Here is a 19,989-nt window from a genome sequence, read left to right on the forward strand (position 1 = left end):
CACACACACACACACACACACACACACACACACACAAAAGGTTTTGGTCTGTGGTCCTGCTCTCAGCCCAGTGTTGAGTGAGAAGGTTATGTCTAGGACTTCCATTCAACCATAGATGATATGGTTTTCTACTGCGAGTGCAAAACACATGGAGCAGTTTGAACAACTTTCTGAAAAGTTTTACTAGTTTGGGTCTGACTTCCACCAAAATGTCAGGGCACTCCCTGGTCACTGGCTCCTTTGTGGTAGCAGACTATGTGGTGTTTGCTGTCATGCTCCTGGTCTCGGCTGCCGTCGGAGTCTACTATGCCTGGGCAGACAGGGGCCAGCAAAGCTCGGGGGACTTCCTAATGGGGGGTCGAAGACTGACTGCCCTGCCTGTCTCCCTTTCCCTGACCGCCAGCTTCATGTCAGCCATCACAGTGCTGTCCAACCCAGCCGAGGTAAGATACAGAATATTCCCAAGGGACAAATTAAAAAAAAAAATCTCATTTTGTGACAGCATGTCTTTTTTAGTGCAAGAAAACTTTTTTAGTGGGTTTAGATTCCTCACTTTCCCATTGCAGTTTTTCCTGATATTCCTAGATGAATTAGAACGGTCGAGACAATAAGACATACTGCACATGTACATTAATGAGGTGTTGGTTGTTCATCATCCCACTAATGCAATTTTAAAGGGTAACTCATGGATACAGAATTGCAAATTATTCTTAGAACAAAATGGGAAACATTTAAGTCTTTCAAGTATTCTTAGATAACTTTTTAAAAATCATGGAAAACATACTAATTTATATTGTTATTGTCTGTAGGTATACCGCTATGGAGCCAACATAGGATTTTATGGTCTGGCTTACGTCATGACGATGGTGATCACATCTGAGGTCTTTCTCCCAGTCTTTTACAGGCTGGCCATCACCAGCACATATGAGGTGAGTGTGCTTTTGGTTTTTAGATTAGCGCGTGTATGGCTATTCTCTTCTGTTCTATTCACTAAGTCATGATGAAATATGTCAAAGGATTTGTTTGCATGTAAAAGACATGAGAAACTGACCAAGATATTGGACAGGTAGTGGTAAAGCACAATACACAATTCTACCAGTGAAAGGACAAAGTGCATTTTTTGTTAGGATTCTTTGTCAGTTTTCTGGTTTCTGTCTTACAGTATTGTAATTTTTGGGGCAACAAGTCAAGGTGATATAGAAGTGGTCCAGGAGTGGACATAAACAATGGTGGACATGGATAGTGAAAGTCAACTCAAGCATTGCTTGAAAGATCTAAAGTAAGGGGGAGTAAAATGAGTCATTACTTTTGAATAAAGCAGGGCCAGTGGTCAATTTGTGATAGCAGAGCATGATAACTTCTTGAATTCTCTTGTCAAAAATGTCCACTTTGTCTTTCCGTTACTGACCTTATGCATTGTCTGCTCTTTTCTGTGTTTGCTAAGTATTTGGAGCTGCGTTTCAGCAGAGCGACCCGTCTACTGGGAACTGTGCTCTTCATTGTTCAGACAGTGAGTAAGAAGTTAGTCACCACGTAATGACAGGGCTTTGACCTCCGTGCTTTACTCATTTGTGTCTGTATTATTTCTCTCACAGATCCTCTACACTGGAATCGTCATTTATGCTCCGGCTCTTGCTTTACACCAAGGTATGCTGTTTTGAATCTGCTTGGAATTGGAATCATGAAACATTCCTGCATGAGGGCACTTAAAGCTGCTTGGTTTTGCTGCATTAAGTATGTCTGAACACCCCCCCCCCCCCCCCCCCCCCCCCCCCCCCCCCCCCCCCCCTTTTCTCTGCAGTCACTGGGATGGATCTATGGAGTGCAGTTTTTTCCACAGGCGTGGTCTGTACCTTTTACTGCACTATGGTAGGTAACTCAAAGCGTTGTGTTGTGCACAAAATTAAAACGTAATAAACTTCTCAGATTTTATGGCAGACGTTTTCCCTATTCCAGGATTATAATATACAGTAAACAGGACACCTGTTTGTGGTCTGCATTGTTACAGGGTGGTCTGAAGGCAGTGGTGTGGACCGATGTGTTTCAGGTAGGGCTCTGGATGGAAAAAACAACCACGAATCTGTCAGATCTGACCAAGGCTGGGATTACTGTGCATGTGTCATAGCAATTTGTGGTTGCTGGTGACGGCCGTGTTTACCAGCAGCTGTATTCCAGCATAGCTCATCTTTTGGATTAAGGCATTACAGTTAATATTTTATCCATGAACACTATTTTAAGAACTAGGGTGAAAAAACCAAGGAAGAAGCAAGCTAAAATGATGAAAATGTTCCCCTCCAGCTTGGCGTCATGTTTGCAGGCTTCCTGTCTGTCATAATCAGGTCCGTGGTCGTCCAAGGTGGCGTCCTCCCCATCATTTCGGATTCAGAACAGGGAGGGAGACTCAACTTTTGGGAGTGAGTACGTTTTTAAAACATTCAGTTGAACAGCTCTATTTAAAGGTGTGAATAGATCAAACATTAAACAAAAGAGATACAGGAAGCACAGTAATTTTCAAACCGAGAAACATGTATGAGCAACAATCTGTCCCTCTCTATGGTGCTGAAAGTTCTCGCAACAACTGAAACACTTTTAACTTTATTTTTCACTGACATTCAAATTGCCTTCTTTTTCTGTTTCACCTAGCTTTGACACAAACCCTCTGAGGAGACACACTTTTTGGACCATAACCATTGGAGGGACATTTGTCTGGGTCAGTATCTATGGGATCAACCAGGCCCAGGTTCAGAGATACATCTCCTGCAAGAGCATCACTCATGCCAGATTGTGAGTTCTAATTTACACAAAGAGACATTTACAGTGACACGCAATACATCTTGGCCATACTGGCTCCTTTCATTGTCTGTTGGTATATTATTTCATATATCTGTAGGGGACAATATCAATAAACCTCAAGCGTACCACTACTCATTCATCAAACACACAGGGAGTAGTGCACTGTAGAAGAGTTAAAGAAAGTGTATACTGTACATGTTTTTGTGTGTTTTTGCTCCCCAATGTGTGATTCTTCCTTATTCCAGATCTCTGTACATCAATCTGCTCGGCATGTGGGCCATCTTGCTATGCTCAGTGTTTGCAGGAATGGGCCTCTTCTCAATCTATAAGAACTGCGACCCATGGACAGCTGGACGGGTTAATGCTCCAGACCAGGTGTATATTTATATATATATATATATATATATATATATATATATATATATTCTGTATGTATGCACTGTGAGACTCTCCTGATCATGTTTATTCAGTGTCACCCTTCCTTTGTAGTTGATGCCCTATTTGGTGATGGACATCCTGGGAGACTATCCTGGCCTTCCTGGACTATTTGTTGCTGCTGCGTATAGTGGATCTCTCAGGTTAATGCAGTTCTTAATGTTAAAGTTATTTCACCCAACAGATCCAAATCACACATGGAGAATTTGTCGGATTCCCCCCATACTTGATTTAATTTCTCTGATGTCAACTCATGTATTGTACTAAAAAATTGATATGTAAAGTATTTGTGCGATTGTTCTTCTTTGACTGAAGTGTGTGATTTTGATGCTAAATTAACCCCAGCACAGTGTCATCCAGCATTAACGCACTGGCTGCAGTGACAGTGGAGGACCTGATCAAACCGTACACTAACATATCTGAGAAACATCTGTCCTGGATGGCAAAAGGACTGAGTGAGTGGATAGTCCTCATGTCCTGTGTTTGAGTCCTCTGTTAGGTGGTTATTGAGGATTAAATCTCCTATCTTCCTTCATGTTATTTGCAGGTCTCATATATGGGGTTTTATGCATTGGAATGGCTGGACTGGCTTCACTCATGGGAGGCATCTTGCAGGTAGAGTGGATCTGTTTGGTAGACCTTAAAAAATGAGAGACTCTGTCTGGGCTTTTTATGATTTATTATAGGAATGAAACCTGCAAATTAATGTGCTTCTTTATACAGGCAGCCATCAGTATATTTGGCATCATTGGAGGTCCTTTACTTGCTGTGTTTACATTGGGTATCCTCTGTCCATTTGCCAACTCCAAAGTAAGCCGGTCCTCATTTAACCGTAGTTTTTTTGTTGTTATTGTGATTCCAGTTTCACAAGCTAATATTAAAAAGGAACATCAATCCAGAGATAATGACTTACCTTATAAATTACCACTTATAAATGCTTCTTCGAAAAGGACATTTGACTATTTCCTGTGAATAGGGAGCATTGTCAGGTCTCGTGTCGGGGTTGGGAGTGGCACTGTGGGTGGGCATCGGAGCCCAGATATACCCCCCACCCCCTGAGATGAGCCGACCTCTGTCACTGACCACTGAGGGCTGTAACCTCACTACGACAGACAGATTCAACTGGACCTCGACTGCTCTACCAACACAGCCACTCTCCATCAGCACAGCCCTGGTACATAGCATTGATGGCAAGTAAGTGTTTAACTGGCTGGGATTGATTGTTGATTGGTTATTATTTGCCATATTTAGTGTCTGCAGTTGAGCTAAGGGTAATGCCTGCCTAAGAACGTAGTGATAGTACGATTTAAGTGCAAGATATCACTCCTTCTACACTATTTTCTCCCACCTCCAGGCCTCTGCTGGCAGATAACTGGTACTCTCTGTCGTACCTTTACTTCAGTCCTATTGGGACCATCATAGCTATCAGTGTGGGACTGTTAGTCAGCCTGTTTACAGGTAAATAACATATATTTTGTTGCATAATTTACATATAAAAAGTAGTTCTTGATGTGCTCGTGTGTGTTCTTAATGTGCATTTCAGGAGGCTGTAAGTTGAAGGTGGAATCAAAGCTTACATTAATGAAAGAAGACACAACTCTTTATCACCTGTTCCAAGTTTGCAAAGACAGAGTAAGTGCTGCAGCAGTGAAACAATATCACATGCTATCAACTTTGAACAGCTGCTGACTTTCTGCTTTGTGCTCTTTTCTTTTTTTTGAGGTCATGAGACGAACAGGAAAGCTTGACCTGACAAGGGACAGAGGAAAGAGAACTGGCAGCACTAATCCTGCTTTCTGTGACGTAGAGCTAAACACAACAAAAAGCAGCATTGCCTCATGAAATGCAGCTGTTTGTTACATTATTACTGATATAATACAAGAGATGCCAATAAAGGAGTTGAAATACAGAAAAAAAGTCTGTGTGGAGTTTCCGTGTGTTTGCGTATGTATCCAAAGGCATTCAATACATTTGAACCAATGTTTACAAATGCATGCTTAAATACAGAATAATTTTTATTCAAGATTTAGAAAATAAATGGTATCAAGGCTGGTTCACTGATATTTACTATTATTTCACAGCAGGCATGAAGCATAAAAGCATAGATACATATACACTCACCGGCCACTTTATTAGGTACCCCATGCTAGTAACCGGTTGGACCCCCTTTTGCCTTCAGAACTGCCTCAATTCTTCGTGGCCTAAATCAACAAGGTGCTGGAAGCATTCTCAGGGAGTTTGGTCCATATGACATGATGGCATCCACAGTTGCGCAGATTTGTCGGCTGCACATCCTGATGCGAATCTCCCGTTCCACCACATCCCAAAGATGCTCTATTGGATTGAGATCTGGTGACTGTGGAGGCCATTCGAGTACAGCGAACTCATTGTCATGTTCAAGAAACCAGTCTGTGATGGTTCCAGCTTTATGAGATGGCGCATTATCCTGCTGAAAGTAGCCATCAGAAGTTGGGTACATTATGGTCATAAGGGAGGGACATGGTCCGCAACAATACTCAGGTAGGCTGTGGCGTTGCAACGATGCTCAATTGGTACCAAGGGGCCCAAGAGTGCCAGAAAATATTCCCCACACCATGACACCAACACCACCCGCCTGAACCGTGATACAAGGCGGATGGATCCATGTTCATGTTGTAGACGCCAAATTCTGACCCTACCATCCGACTGTCGCAGCAGAAATCGAGACTCATCAGACCAGGCAAGTTTTTCCAATCTTTATTGTCCAATTTCGATGAGCTTGTGCAAATTGTAGTCTCAGGTTCCTGTTCTTAGCTGAAAGGAGTGGCACCCGATGTGGTCTTCTGCTGCTGTAGCCCATCTGCTCAAAGTGGACGTACTGTGCGTCAGAGATGCTCTTCTGCCCACCTTGGTTGTAACGGGTGGTATTTGAGTCACTGTTGCCTTCTATCAGCTCGAACCAGTCTGGCCATTCTCCTCTGACCTCTGGCATCAACAAGGCATTTCCGCCACAGAACTGCCGCTCACTGGATGTTTTTCTTTTTCGGACCATTCTCTGTAAACCCTAGAGATGGTTGTGCGTGAAAATCCCAGTAGATTAGCAGTTTCTGAAATACTCAGACCAGCCCTTCTGGACCAACAATCATGCACGTTCAAGTCACTCAAATCACCTTTTTCCCCATACTGATGCTCGGTTTGAACTGCAGGAGATTCTCTTGACCATGTTTACATGCCTAAATGCACTGAGTTGCCGCCATGTGATTGGCTGCTTAGAAATTAAGTGTGTTACGAGAGTGGGACAGGTGTACCTAATAAAGTGGCCGGTGAGTGTATAAAAAAGCTCAAAAAATACACAGCAAATGACAGTATGGCATACAGTAGATAAAATATCATCAAGAAAGACATATCATCACCGTATCGTCAACAACAAGCTACAGACACAGTGTGTACTGTTACTGTCACCCTGCATTGTCATCATCATCATCACTTGTGTGAAAATAATCACTTCCTAACAGGTCACTTTGTTTCTGATCCAGCCTGCTGAATGATGTTTTTTTTATTTAAACAATAACCTTTCTAAAGGTGTTTAAACGTGTTTCACCAGTTGAATGCTTTCTGTTACAAATTAGTTTTTATATGAACCTTAATAGATTAGATTAGATTAGATTATACTTTATTTATCCCACGACGGGGAAATTCTGTCGTTACAAGTAGCAGCATAGCAGCAACAGCAAAAACACGAAAAAAAACAATAACACACAAACAAGTAAGCACGAAAGAATACCAGGCAGAATACAAGGCAAGAAACAGGCAGAATGACTAATAATGTTGTAGCTGAGTAAGTAAAATGCCGTAAACAAAAGGATTTTAAGTGCGGTTCCATGAAAGAGAAAACAATATTGCGGTGTAAGTGACGTTAAAAATTAAGTTAAGTTGAATGTGTAATTAGAGAAAAGAGCAAGAGTCGGTAGCAAATTTTAAATTATATTAACCTGAGACCTAAATATTGAAAAGTAAGTACTTGTAATAAAATAATAAATACCAATATAAAGATAAACAGAAAGTGTGTGATGTAGAGGGAGAAAAACAGGAACAGAAACTACAACACTATCAGGTAGAGCAGGTGTGTAGAGTCTGACAAGCGGCGGGATGAAGGACCTGCGGTACCTCTCTTCTTACACCGTGGGTGATCAGTCTGCTGCTGAAGGAGCTGCTCCGGGACCCACAGTGTCATGTAGGGGTGAGAGGTGTTGTCCATGATGGATGTCAGCTGGCTAACATCCTCCTCTCCCCTACTTCCTCTATGGGGTCCAGAGGACAGTCCAGGACAGAGCTCGCTCTCCGGATCAGTCTATTGAGTCTGTCCTGTCCGGTCGAGCTGCCCCCCTCCGCAGACCACCAGCGTAGAGGATGGCAGAGGCCACCACAGAGTCATAGAAGGTCCTGAGGAGAGTCTACACATTCAAAGGACCTGAGTCTCTCACGCAGATGGAGGCGACTCTGGCCCTTCTTGGAGAGTGCTGGGTGTTATCAGTCCAGTTCACGTTTATGTTTAGGTGAACACCCAGGAATTTGTAGCTCTCCACTACATCAATGTCCAATCCCTGGATGCTCACCGGTGAGAAGGGGGAGGTTTCCTCCTGAAGTCGACTATCATCTCCTTTGTCTTGCTGGTGTTAAGCTGAAGCTGGTTGAGCTCACACCAGCTGACAAAGTCCTTGAAAACCGACCTGTATTCCGTCGTTCCCCTCAGAGACACAACCAACAACGGCTGTGTCATCAGGAAACTTCGGATGTGGCAGTGGGTGGTGTTGTGTGTGAAGTCGAGGGTGTAGAGGGGTGAAAGGAAGGGGGAGAGCACCGTACCCTGAGGGGCACCTGTGCTGCAGTGCACCACGTCAGACACACAGTGATGGAGCCTCACATACTGTGGTCTGTGGGGGAGGTAGTCCGTATCCATGCAGCCAGATGTTGGTCCACCTCCGGCAATTCCATCTTCACTCTGAGGAGCGAAGGCTGGATGGGTGTAAAAGCACGGAGAAGTCGAAGAACATGACTTCACAGTGCTCCCGCTGTCCTCCAGGTGAGCAGCGATCTGTGCAGCAGGTAGATCACTGCGTCGTCCACTCCAATCCCAGGTGGTAAGCAAACTGCGGGGGTCCAGCTGTGTGCCACCAGGGGTCGCAGGGGACGCAGGATGATCCTCTCCATGGTCTCATCAGGTGAGAAGTCAGGGCAACAGGCCTGAAGTGGTTTGGCTCCTTGGGTCGCGGTGACTTTGGTACCGGACCACACAGGAGGTCTTCCACAGGGCTGGGACCCTCCAGGCTCAGGCTCAGGTTGAATAAGTGCCTGAAACACCACAGAGCTGGTCAGCCACAGTCCCTGAGGAGACTTGGGCTGATGCCGTCGGCCGGGGCCTTCCTGCCTTGAGCTTTTCAGTTGACTTCTCACCTGATCGTCGTTATGGAGAAGTGGGTGGAGGATGACTGGGGTGTGTGGATGGTAGGAGGTGAGGGTCTCAGGGAGGGGGAGAGGGGGGTGAACTGATGAGCGGGGAGAGGGGGAGGAGCGGGCTGGTGGGTTCATTGCTGATGCGGGTCGTTGAGGTGGCAGGCTGAGGAGGGGAGGGGGGGAGGAGGAGAAGGCCAGGGGAGGTGTGAAAGAGGGGGCTGGGGGTGTGAAGAGGGAGGCGAGGAGGCGAGTCAAATCTGTTAAAAAACAGATTCAGCTCATCGCCCAGTCCTTGTCTCCTCCGGCTTGGCTTCTTCACAGCTTGCCGTGGCCGGAGTGTTCTGCAGCCCTCTCAGACGTCCCTAGCATTGTTCTGCTCCAAACTCTTTCTAATTCCTCCCGTAGAGACCTTCCCCCTCCTGATCCTGAGTCTGAGTTCCTTCTGGACTCTGCGCAGCTCCTCTCTCTTTAGTATTATAATCATTACTTGCTAACTGAAACAGGTCTGTAGGCCAATCTTCATGGACTGGCTCATATGATTTGATGCACAATAACACCCTAACAGCCTTTTATATTGTATATTTTATGTCCCTGCCAAGTCTCTGGAGCAGAGCAACTGTGCTCCTTATTATCCTGACAGTCAGTACATGTAAGAAGCCAGTCAGCACATGACAGCGCTCTGGCCGCTGTCTGTAATATTTCTGTCTGTCACAGATCCTCTACACTGGAATCATCCTTCTTCCTCAGCCCTTGCTTAAAACCAGGGTAAGCTGATATCAGTCAAGTAAACATCACTACACGAGGACGCTTGGATTTCTCAGTTAAGTGACTACTGTCTGATGTAACCAACTGTTGCTTTCAACAGTAACTGGTATAGATTTGAGAGGTGCAGTCATTTGAATGTATTTTTAATACATTTTACTGCACTGTGTTAAGTTTAAGACAAAGATGCCATATACACATATATTACTTTACAAGGGTTTTGCTTACAATATATGGATTTAAAAAGCAAATACCCAAACTGATGCATCTATATACAATAGACACAGCAGCTGTAGGCCACCACAGCAAGAAGCATTATCACTACTGACAGGAGATGTGAGAAATCATTACATTTTAACCCAAAGTTGTTTATGTTTTAGAATAATATTGTTGTTTAGGTGCAACACACTGGTCTACTTTAAACCAAACTTAACACCAAAATGATGGCAGATGTGGTAACCAAATCCAAATGATGCGTCTATGTGTCAGTTGGTAGGTAATTTACCTAGATATATCCTCCCCCCTCCTGTAATGAGGCGACTTCTGTCACGGCTCTAGGTGGTCACCACAGAAAGCCTCGGCCAAACCACAGCCCCAGGACAGAAACGTGATGACAAGTAAGTGTATGGCTGTTTGTAATGGATTGACTCATACATTGTTGCTGTGAGAGAAAGTGTATATCAGAGCAACAACAAAAAAAGACTACTGATCTGACATTACTTTAAATCGTTACTTAAGATTGTGACATCAAGTCAGCATTGTGCATCCTTTCTATCCAGGGTTTAATATTACACTTCAACGTCTTGGCTCATCGAAACTATAAAATATAATCTAGGCACTCAGTTAAGTCAATTTGATTATTATCAGACAATTCATGATTGCTGTTTGTTTTGCCATATCATTCGCCATAAATGAGCCTATTCAGTTTTTTAAAAAAAAGTCAAAATGACAACATACGGAAAAATTTGGGGTTTGCATCTGAACAGATTTTCTTATTTTCCTATATTTAGAAATACTTTCTACCACCTCATAACATTTTCAAAGTAGTCTGAGATGTTTAAATCTTGCAGTTCCAGGGGGATTTTTAACAATATTTCTTAATACAAAAGATCAAATATTTTTAGGATACATTCTCATACAAGCAATGGCAGCAAAATAAGTTAAACTGAGGAAGAACACTGCTGTGACGCATTTATTACACTAGACATTACAGTTTGTTTTCTATCTAACATTGTTCATACATAGACATGCACACAACATATTTACAAATATATACACTGAAAATACATTGTACAGTATGATTCAGTTAGTCTAACACCTAGGCTTCCTGACTGTTTTAGAGGAAAACCTATGATATTAACATATATACAGTATTGATTTAGAACAATGGCCTTAAAAGTTACAACTTGGGTATAAAAAAATATAGCACATTCTGTTACAGCTTCATTATTATCACTTTCTGGCACTTCCTATAGATGTATTGTCTATTTCCCTTCTGACACAAGCATAGTTCATATTTATATAAAGGCAATTGTTGGGTCATTTCTTTAGAGTAATATGTACTGAATCTCATTAATGCTACAAAATAGAATACATTAAATATTAACACATTGACTGTACTCTCCTTTCACCCTGAAGGAGAATTGTGTGATTATTTTTTGGGTTCGTAATACTTCTTCATGACTTGATATTTCCTGAGGAAACACATAGCTTCCAGTTCCTTGATGAGACAGTTGCCACGGGCTACCAGCTTTAGGATCTTATCAGGGTCTGTCACGTCTTTATTCTTCATGAAAGCTGACTTCAGGCGCTGTTTGAAATAAGCTGATCCCTGGGGGTAGTCACGGCCAAGATACAGCAGCTTTTGGACGAGGATTGGAAACACATTTAACTAACAGGACACAACCGAACCTTGTGTGTATGTGCACGTGCCATAGACAGATAATTCACTTACAGTTCTGTAAAGTTTGATAACCTGACCCCTGAGAGGGTTGGCCATGTCAGAAACCAGGTGGCCTCTCACACTCCTGAAACGAAAAAAACAACATAAAAAACATAAAAAAGAAACTGTGAGATGTCAATGACAGCAGAGACGGAAGCATTTGGTGGGCGTGAAGGAGTGACAGAAGACACTCAAACAATACAATTAGCCAAAACCCTAAAGACCAAATAGTTAGCTAGCTAGCTAGCTAGCTAGCTTGTTAGTTAGCACGTAGCTAACACACAAGTAAACGTTAGCCTAACGTACTACATTCATCACGACCAACCATTTTAAACAGTGCTATCATATTTACTCTTGTTCTTCTGTTGGTGGAGTTACTCAAACGGTACAACAACGAAAACACGAATCCTTTTCTTTCTCTTAAGTGACAGCACAGTGTATGGATGCACTGAACAGAGACCGCTGGACACAGCCGTATGTTGTTTAGTTATGTCGCAAATAAAAACAGATAACCACGCATGCGCATTCATTTCTATGGTTACTTGGACGCTACAGAGCTTTTTTGTTTCAGCATGGTGAGTTTTTACAATGTTTTTCGACTAAATTACCTCTGTCTGGCCTTAGATCTTGTCATATTCAAATGCTTAAACCGCAGGGGTCAACACTAACTATAGTATTGTTTCAAAACCTAGAAAGTAAGGGTAAAAAGACAACCTAATAACTGTAACTAGGTTAAGTTACACTGCGTAGCTTTCAAGTTAGCATGAAGAACGCTTAATTTCCATGCTTTTTTTCATTTTCCATCTAAATTTTCCCCCTGTGCTTTGAGTTCATGTTTCAAACCTTTGTTAACTTTCTCTCTATGTTTTCTCCTGTGAATGATAGCCACCCAAGAAAGGAAAGGTATGAGCAAAAGTCAGTCAGCACATTTACAATAATTGTTCATTAGTCTGATTACCATAGACATAGGTAATAGGCTAGTATATAGAATATGTGTACACCATCCTAATCCTACAGTAATTGTCACCATCACACTTGTTCCGTCACTGTATGTATAGCCACCCTTCCACTAATGTGCCCTTTTCCAACTTCACATGTAGAAGCGAGCTTTCCATCCCTGTTAAACACTGATTTGTATTTGTGCTGGTTCCAAGTCATCAAAGGGAGGTAAGCTGAACAAGGCCCAGAAGGCCAAGAAGCAGCAAGAGGAGGAGGAAAGAAGACTGCAAGAGGAAGGTAAGCCTGTCTCTATTCATCTAGAGTGGGCACAATTAGGATCTACTCTGTTTTGAGCTTCTACCAATTACTGTTTAGAAATAAAAGAGAGATCCCTGCAGTGTGACATACGCGTTGAGTTACCGTTCATACACATTATATGTGCTTTTGCTTTATAGAGGAAGCACGGCTGCAAGCGGAAAAGGAAGAGAAGGAAAAATTGGAAAGAGAGAAAAAGGAGAAGGAGCAGGAAAGGCTTGAGTTAAAGGTAAGACGCCCCTACGGAATATAATTACCATGTTATTTATGTCCAATGGCTGTAATAGACATTATTACATAATTCTTTTCCCTTCTTAAACAAACTCTTCTAATTGTAAGAAAAGGACTGCAAACACTAAAAATTAGACAAATCTTTATGGAAATGTATGTGCATGCTGCTGCTTTGCTGTGATCGTGGGTGTCTTTTGCTGACAGGACCAAGCACGCAGAGAAGATGAGTTGAATGAACTCCGCCATCTACTGGAGGAGATTCATACTGCGGTGACCACATTGAAAACTGATGCTGTGGAAACCGCCAAGGTGTGTGAGAGAAAGACTTAACATAACCAATAAAAGTGAATTGCGATGTCTGACACCTAAATTGTTACCAATGATCATTTCCCCCTGAGCAAACAATGCAACAATATGTTTTGTTTTAACATGCAGACACCAGTATGGAAAAAAAGCTATAATGTTGATACAGAAATGACTTTTTTTTTACCTGTATCTAGACTAAATAGATCCAATATAATATACTCAATACAACAAATTATTATGGCTGATATTAACATACATGATGTTGTTTGTGACCAGTGGGAGAGATACATGCGGTGTGATGGCATCCCAGACCCAGCAGTACAACAGGATCTTAACACATATATCAGCCTATGGAGAGATGACCCAGAGGTCAACATCACACTCGTGCTCAAACAATGTCACCTCACTCTACAGGTCTGTACGTAGATGTGTACATGTCATGCACTTAGTTGATTAATCAATGTGGAGTAAATCAACTCCAGCTTTAATGATCAGTTATTTTTTATTAGCTATAAACACCAAATATGTGCTGGTTACAGCTTTCCAAGGGGAAACATGCTTGCTATTATGTATTTCATTCTGCCTATTAGAAATATGACTTGTATGGGTTTTCAGCTCTTTATCAAACAAGAGGCAAATAATTAAAGAAAGGAAAAACACAATCTGTAATCAGATTTTTTTTTTTCCTTGCTCCACAAGCACAATAGATATAGAGAAATAGAAGATGCAGACTTTGTTTGTGCTGATTGACATGTGAGTGTTTGTCCCTTTAAATGTGAAGTAGATAAGATGTAAGTGTCTTTTATTTAGTTGTCATTAAGATTCAATTGTTTCCATAAATTGCTAATTTTATTTTATCAATAAGAAACTGACTTTCCCTTATAACAATAATTAAACTCTCCATTTGTGTCCAGAGTGATGTACAATCCTGAGAGTATGCATTTTTTTAAATTGTCACAACATTAATAATATGTTCTGTCTACTGAGCAACTGTATCCAGAGCCACTGATTGAAAAACTGTGGCTGATTGCAATTAACACCATTACTATCGTTCCTAATTCCTGAAACAAGGCATTAAACAATTGTTAATAAATACATAAATGTGGTCCCTTACAGCTGATGGAGGAGTTGGAGGATCTGCTCAGAGATGTTACAGATCCACAAGAGTGCTACAAGTACCAGGAGGGCCTCATTAACTTGCAGGAGCTATACCACTCTAAACTCCTCCTCACCACTGAGGAGATCCTCAAGGTACACGGATCCTAGTTTTACCTGTGCTCACATATTGTGACGGACTTTGTGGACAATGTGAAAGCAGCTATATAATAAAAGTGATGTATTTTTGTGTGCGCGGGTTATTTTTAGTATTTTCCGAGGTTCTTGGCATGACGTGCAAACGCTGTGTGCAGTGGCCCTTTGGAAGCATTGTTTTTTGTTTGTGTCTCCCTTGTCATAGAGGGCCAGTATGAACATCGACACTGAGACAGGCAACATGCAGACTGTGTTTAAAGATGTCAATGTTACACTTTGTCTCTGGGCCAACCTCAAAAAGAATCCAAGGTTTGTAGAGGGTGCTGCCACAAATAGATTTTTTGACAAAAATGGGATCACAAAAGTAAGTGTGGTTAGTAACTATTGTTGGCTTAAATGTTAAACTCTTGCCCGGTGGCCCTCACAGTTTACAACACAATATTTGGAACATTCAAATTCTGTGCATGTGTTTAAGATTTCTTTTTTTTCCTTCTAACGGGTCCATTCAGGTTTAGAGTTTTAAACTTTGGGGAGGCTGGCCTGGGCTTTGAGCTTCCCAAACAGCTAGCTGTGAGCCATATCGCTGTACGGTTGCTCCACACACGTTATGACCACCTGTCCTTGCTGGCCAGGATGGCTCACAAGATAATCCACACACCCAGCCTCAGGTACTTATCTGATAGTGCTCTCAACGTTTCTAATACAGAGATTCCTACTATGAGTTACAGTTATAACAAGTCTTGTCTTTTCTTATCTGTTTGGTCCCAGGTCTCTTGCAGGCGGTGAGGAGGTTCCAGCAGACATAGATCTACCTGAGCAGGGGGAGACAAAAAGAACGGGGGAGGTGAAGGAAGACATTGAGACCCAGCAGCAGCGAGTGGACGAGGAGGTGCAGTCCATCCAAGGGTCTGATGGGAAAAAGGTAAAACAAAAGAACGAGTTTCTGGCCTAGGCTACAACATTCAATGTGATGTTTGGATTCTGACTATGTATGTATCTCACAGAGTGCAGCCAGCCTACAGTCTAGAAGAAACAGTGCCCAGTCGGCAGAAGGCAGAGTGAGCCAGATACAGACACAGATGGAGGCACTCAGCGGTAAGACGCCCAGCAAGACACTTCCCGACACTCCTAAAAGAATGCCCCATCACACAGGGTGTAAACCTACTGTCACTTAAAATGACTGACATATCTTTTCATACATGGACGAGCACATCTCAAGTTTCTAATGTTTTTTTTTAACGTAGATTAAAATGTGTCTACACAAATAATTGTTTATCAAAAATTTGATTAATTCAATGATTCTTTTTTTTTTTTTTCTCTCTTCAGCTGAGGGGGACTTGACGTGTCCCACAGTGCAGCTGACAAAGATGGACCGCAGTGAGTGTGCCCAGGTTGTGGACTTAATGCAGCACACACCTCTGGGTGGGGTCTTCTACTGTGACGTGTTTCACCTCCCGCCACAAGCCCACCAGGTCAATGGCTGGGAAATTAGACAGGTAAATAGAAAAGGGTTTCAGTGTTTGCAGCTTCCACCAGGCCCTGCAGCTAAAGTTGACCTCACCTTCATATACGACTAATGTTTCTAGCTGTTGGACGAAGGGCTTCAGGTGTTCCCGTATCCTATGGAAAAGTCCAACTTAGATGACAACAAAGCTCTCACCTGCCCTCCTGTCGGTGTGTCTGTGACACTGCCGGACTCGGTTGCCTTCCTGGAAACTCCTCAAGTGGCTTGCTGGGATGCTGGAGGTAGGACAGGCAGCTATATAATGCTCTCAGAAGCATTGTTTTGATTAAATAGGGGTACACGTACATGTTTTTTAATATTTCAAAAGGGGTACATTATTGACAAATTGTTTGAGAGCCACTGTTCCACAGCAGAGAAAGGTGGACAAAATGTCATGGACTTTGATCATGTTTTTTTTTTTTTTTAACAGTGAAGCAGTGGAGGATGGACAGTATCACTGACTTGTCTTATGAGGAAGAAGAGGCCAAAATCTCCTTCAAGATGGACTCATTCCAGCCCTTTGTGCTGATGCAGGAAACGTATGCCAACCTTCCCTTCCTGAGTTGGGAGCTTAGGCCATTGGGCCAAGATGCAGCTCTTTTCACCGTCAACGGGGCACTCATTGACCTCAGTATCACGATCCAGGTAAGAGACTGGAAAGTACTGTACGCACATGACAGAAGAATAAATCGGGCGATGAAGCTTGACTGTTTTCATTTTTGTTTGTGCCTATTCGGCTAACAGGGTAATCAGTGTATGTTGCAGTTGGAGCAAGAGAGAGGTCTCTCTCACCTCATAGGGAAGTGGATGAGTGGCCCCATTCTGCAGAGAGCCATGCTCAAAGCAGGGATCAACATCTTTGTCAATGAGTACACCGACAAATACGTCATCCCTTGCGGCAAGGTCTGCAACCTTTACTTGATGACTTTGAGAATAGTAGAACAAAATACTAGATTTAAACCAGGTATAGCTTTAACAATTCTGTGTTGAATACAGTGTTGCAGCATAGTGTCCAGCATGCTACAAATCACTGCAAAAGTGACAGGAAGTGGGAGGTGACATGTAATCTGTGCTAAAGGTTATGTTTACCATGTTCATTATTTTAGTTTGTTAGCATGCTAACATTTGCTATGCTGAGGTTGATGGGAATGTTATGCAAGCATTTGGTCATAAAATACATTTTGGAGAAATAATACCTTTGGCCTAATGGTGGTGCTAAATGAAAATCTAAGAGATCACCAAAGTTAATAACACTTATACTGATGTGCATACCTGTACCAAATTTTGCTTTAAACCAAAAAAAGTCTAGTGCCTTACCATGGCACAAGATTACGGCATCACCAAATTCAGTAGGATTCGTTCTCTGGGGACTGTCTGTACAAAATATCATGGCAATCCATCTAACAGTTGTTGAGGTATTTCAGTCTAGACCAACCAATCGGCATTGCTTCCTCCACACTGCTACCCTGGCTCTTAAAAAGAATTTAACAAATCAGATTTGTGAAAGACTTTAGCAGAGGAGGATAGTATCATGTGTGGATGGTTGTACAGATTTAAAGAGGAGATAGGAAACATACAAAACATGTAAAGTGTCTATAGCTCAAGCTAATCAACATTATGAATTAGATGGACAATTACTTACTTTGCAAACGACATACTCACTATAAATTATTTAAAACTGAGGGGGACCATTCTACAGAATGAGTAACTAATGTGGATTTACATTTACAACTAATACTAGGTTTCACCAGTTACATGCCATGTGTGGTTTCTCTCCTCTTCAGGACCCACTCACAGAACATGCTGCCTACAAACAGATGGCCCTCTTCGCCTCTGCCTGCGCTTTCTCTTGGAGCAAGTGGAATGCCAAATGTGGACCTGAGCATTTAGTCATGCAGGTATTCTCATTCTCACATCAATACATCTATTTAATTTAACAATTTGGCATTCTACCCCTTTCTCCCCCCCAACATTTGTACTTATTCCCTGTGTTCTGCCAGGCATGCGAGCACCACGGCCCTGTCCCGGTCCCTAAGGATTCGTGGAGTCTCTACATGCTGGGTGCTCAGAGGAGTCAGAAGTTGGAAATCACAGAGACAAGTGAGCAATTCTCTCCAGATTATTATCCTGGAAGTGAGTTCCACTCCACCTTCATCCACATGCTCCAGGACAACATGAGCACTGATGGCAAAGCCAGGACCAGAGAATCCAATTATCTGTTTGTTGACACAGTGCAGAGCCTTCTCTGTGCCACCAGACCACTGATGTATTCATAACCTGTGTGAAATTAACTGGGTGATTTTTAAAACAACAAGTTAAAGACATTTTAAAACACCTGACGTTGAAATGTACATCTGGATAAATATAAGAACACACGTCTATGTAGAATTGGCTACTTTATTTGTGCAAAGTTTCACGCATCTTCTTTGGAACATACAAAAGAGTATGAAGTTGAAAAACGGTGACAACCACAGCAAGAACTTAAAAAGGAAAATAAAAAAAACTTGTGTTAAAACTGTCACACTGTAGAATTATAACTTAACAAAAATAAACAGATATTCACATATCATGACTCTAAACTAACAATCTCACATAGATTTCAAGATATTTTTAAAATTTAAAATGAAAGATTTATTACCAGTGTTTATAGACTTATAAGTTATAAAATGTCCTCTGCAAAATAACATTAAAAAGGTTGGCAGTCCTCACTTTATTCAAATGCATGAAATGTGTTTAAAAAGCCATGTGGCACAATTGGAGCGTCCATGATGTTTGTCAATGGAAAACTGCACAGCGGCCCATTGTATGACTTGTTGGATCAGTGCTGTCATTCTGATGAAGTTGTGACATGATTGGTCAACGTTGTACCAGCTCTGTTGACGAATCAAGTTTGATTTGAAGGATCGTGTTGTTGTCCGGGGCAGACAGTTGCAAGCAGCACTGACTGGAAAACTACGTCATAATGTGGTAAGGATGTTGAGCAGCCCATCTTAAAAAAGGACTTTGGTTTCCACCACCTGACCAACTGCTTCTTCTCTTATAACACAGACACACACACACACACACACACACACACACACAACTAACAAATTTAGCAAACGTGATGTGATGCATAAACTCCTCCATGGGGTTAACTATCCTCTGAGGCTGGCTCGTGCCGTCAATGCAAGTCTTGTTTTAGGAATCTTCAGGCACCAGTAAACATCCCAGCAGCTTCTGCTCTGGAGTGATACACTGTACTTTCTTCATCACCACCACAGCGCACAGATCATTTCTGCAGAGACTTGATGGGCGGTGACACCGTCCACCCAAGGGTGTCAGGTCCTAGACCGGGGGCTGTCCATTATGCCGGAGCCCTGTATAGGGCCACAGCAGCTGCTGGATGGTCATCCAGGAGTCCCCGGTCCCCACAGGGGCTGCATCTACCGCTGGCTGCATCACCAGGCTGGCCAGCAACGCCAGGAGACCTGTAGGTAAACCATTAACATTTACCAAAACAAAGAATGTGATGCTACTATCCCTTGTTCTGTATTGGGAAAATGTCTAAACAGCTGCTCTTACATTAAAGGAGGAAGAGCAGTTAAGTCATTGTGGCTGGAACGTGGGACTGAAATGTATAAACCTATGAACAGAATGGGTTTACCCAAAGAAAAAGCAAACTCAAACCTTTAAAACTGTTAACTCCCGTATTGATAAACAATGCACATGGAAATTGTAGTAACTCACTATAGAGTGGGTTATTTTATTTTTTTTGGTTGTCATTTCCAAGAACAAAATTATCTTTACGGTCTTAGACTGAAAACAAGTATTTTATAATAAGTACTACAGCCAAGCAAAGTGTACCTGCTAGCACCACCACCATCGCCAACCAAAGCCAGAGACCCCTGCCACCTCTGGCTACTGCTGCGGCCGCCCGGGAAGACGTCAGGCTGTCGGACAGAGACAGGCCCATTCCTTGGTCTGTGGACATGGGGCTGGAGGAAGGGCTTGGACTGGAAGTGGGCAAAAAAAATAAAAAAAAATAAAAAGAATATTAAAAGTTAGCAAATTGATAGAAAAAAAGTATGAGGGAATAAAA

The 19,989-nt window shown here is 42.3% G+C and overlaps 4 protein-coding genes and 1 long non-coding RNA gene across 11 annotated transcripts in view; 3 read left to right on the forward strand and 2 right to left on the reverse strand.

Annotated features, from left to right (window-relative positions):
- The window catches only part of LOC116672793 (uncharacterized), a 20,361-nt gene extending 11,438 nt beyond the window's left edge, over positions 1–8,923 (forward strand). The window contains exon 3 of the long non-coding RNA XR_004327633.1: positions 8,913–8,923. This is a non-coding gene — a long non-coding RNA (uncharacterized LOC116672793). The remainder of the gene's footprint in view (positions 1–8,912) is intronic.
- Positions 55–5,125, forward strand: slc5a8 (solute carrier family 5 member 8). The gene is made up of 17 exons (XM_032504655.1): positions 55–443; positions 810–929; positions 1,445–1,510; positions 1,596–1,647; positions 1,802–1,869; positions 2,009–2,047; positions 2,299–2,414; positions 2,644–2,784; positions 3,039–3,168; positions 3,283–3,371; positions 3,574–3,683; positions 3,776–3,843; positions 3,952–4,038; positions 4,205–4,422; positions 4,583–4,686; positions 4,772–4,860; positions 4,951–5,125. Exons 1-17 carry the CDS (start codon positions 210–212, stop codon positions 5,068–5,070), a joined length of 1,851 nt encoding a protein of 616 aa, XP_032360546.1. The 5' UTR covers positions 55–209; the 3' UTR covers positions 5,071–5,125.
- Positions 8,924–10,600: 1,677 nt separating the features above from the next.
- On the reverse strand, positions 10,601–11,855 carry LOC116672950 (LYR motif-containing protein 5A). Of its 2 annotated transcripts, none has more exons than XM_032504953.1 (3): positions 11,718–11,855; positions 11,378–11,450; positions 10,601–11,284 (listed from the first exon to the last, which is right to left on the reverse strand). In XM_032504953.1, the coding sequence occupies exons 2-3, from the start codon at positions 11,420–11,422 to the stop codon at positions 11,075–11,077; spliced, it is 255 nt and encodes an 84-aa protein (XP_032360844.1). In that variant the 5' UTR covers positions 11,423–11,450; positions 11,718–11,855; the 3' UTR covers positions 10,601–11,074. The 2 variants fall into 2 exon arrangements, with proteins under 2 accessions (XP_032360844.1, XP_032360845.1); XM_032504954.1 differs by having other exon boundaries at positions 11,691–11,804.
- On the forward strand, positions 11,803–18,951 carry dnai7 (dynein axonemal intermediate chain 7). Of its 5 annotated transcripts, none has more exons than XM_032504943.1 (17): positions 11,803–11,940; positions 12,251–12,268; positions 12,520–12,601; positions 12,760–12,848; positions 13,055–13,159; positions 13,433–13,570; positions 14,273–14,407; positions 14,613–14,716; positions 14,917–15,075; positions 15,176–15,329; positions 15,412–15,562; positions 15,734–15,903; positions 15,994–16,153; positions 16,342–16,556; positions 16,656–16,814; positions 17,696–17,809; positions 17,912–18,951. In XM_032504943.1, exons 1-17 carry the CDS (start codon positions 11,884–11,886, stop codon positions 18,185–18,187), a joined length of 2,286 nt encoding a protein of 761 aa, XP_032360834.1. In that variant the 5' UTR covers positions 11,803–11,883; the 3' UTR covers positions 18,188–18,951. The 5 variants fall into 5 exon arrangements, with proteins under 5 accessions (XP_032360834.1, XP_032360837.1, XP_032360836.1 ...); XM_032504946.1 differs by having other exon boundaries at positions 15,412–15,502; positions 17,912–18,187; XM_032504945.1 differs by having other exon boundaries at positions 15,176–15,296; positions 17,912–18,187.
- A 176-nt stretch (positions 18,952–19,127) lies between these two features.
- The window catches only part of lrmp (lymphoid-restricted membrane protein), a 74,003-nt gene continuing 73,141 nt past the window's right edge, over positions 19,128–19,989 (reverse strand). For both annotated transcript variants that reach the window (XM_032504941.1, XM_032504942.1), the window contains exons 38-39: positions 19,755–19,903; positions 19,128–19,378 (exon numbers count right to left, since the gene is read on the reverse strand). In XM_032504941.1, coding sequence (XP_032360832.1) covers positions 19,236–19,378; positions 19,755–19,903 — 292 coding nt within the window. In that variant the 3' untranslated portion in view covers positions 19,128–19,235. The remainder of the gene's footprint in view (positions 19,379–19,754; positions 19,904–19,989) is intronic.

Source organism: Etheostoma spectabile, chromosome 23 (genome assembly GCF_008692095.1).
Source record: "Etheostoma spectabile isolate EspeVRDwgs_2016 chromosome 23, UIUC_Espe_1.0, whole genome shotgun sequence".
Classification (NCBI taxonomy): domain Eukaryota; kingdom Metazoa; phylum Chordata; class Actinopteri; order Perciformes; family Percidae; genus Etheostoma; species Etheostoma spectabile.

Coding starts and splice junctions, on each gene's coding strand:
- slc5a8 (XM_032504655.1), top strand. CDS start 210: ATGTCAGGGCACTCCCTGGTCACTGGCTCCTTTGTGGTAGCAGACTAT. Junction 2,785..3,038: donor AGCATCACTCATGCCAGATT/GTGAGTTCTAAT, acceptor TCCTTATTCCAG/ATCTCTGTACATCAATCTGC. Junction 3,684..3,775: donor CTGGATGGCAAAAGGACTGA/GTGAGTGGATAG, acceptor TGTTATTTGCAG/GTCTCATATATGGGGTTTTA.
- LOC116672950 (XM_032504953.1), bottom strand. CDS start 11,422: ATGGCCAACCCTCTCAGGGGTCAGGTTATCAAACTTTACAGAACT. Junction 11,285..11,377: donor TTATCAAACTTTACAGAACT/GTAAGTGAATTA, acceptor CTCGTCCAAAAG/CTGCTGTATCTTGGCCGTGA.
- dnai7 (XM_032504943.1), top strand. CDS start 11,884: ATGCGCATTCATTTCTATGGTTACTTGGACGCTACAGAGCTTTTTTGT. Junction 12,602..12,759: donor AAGAAGACTGCAAGAGGAAG/GTAAGCCTGTCT, acceptor TTTGCTTTATAG/AGGAAGCACGGCTGCAAGCG. Junction 14,408..14,612: donor CCACTGAGGAGATCCTCAAG/GTACACGGATCC, acceptor CCCTTGTCATAG/AGGGCCAGTATGAACATCGA.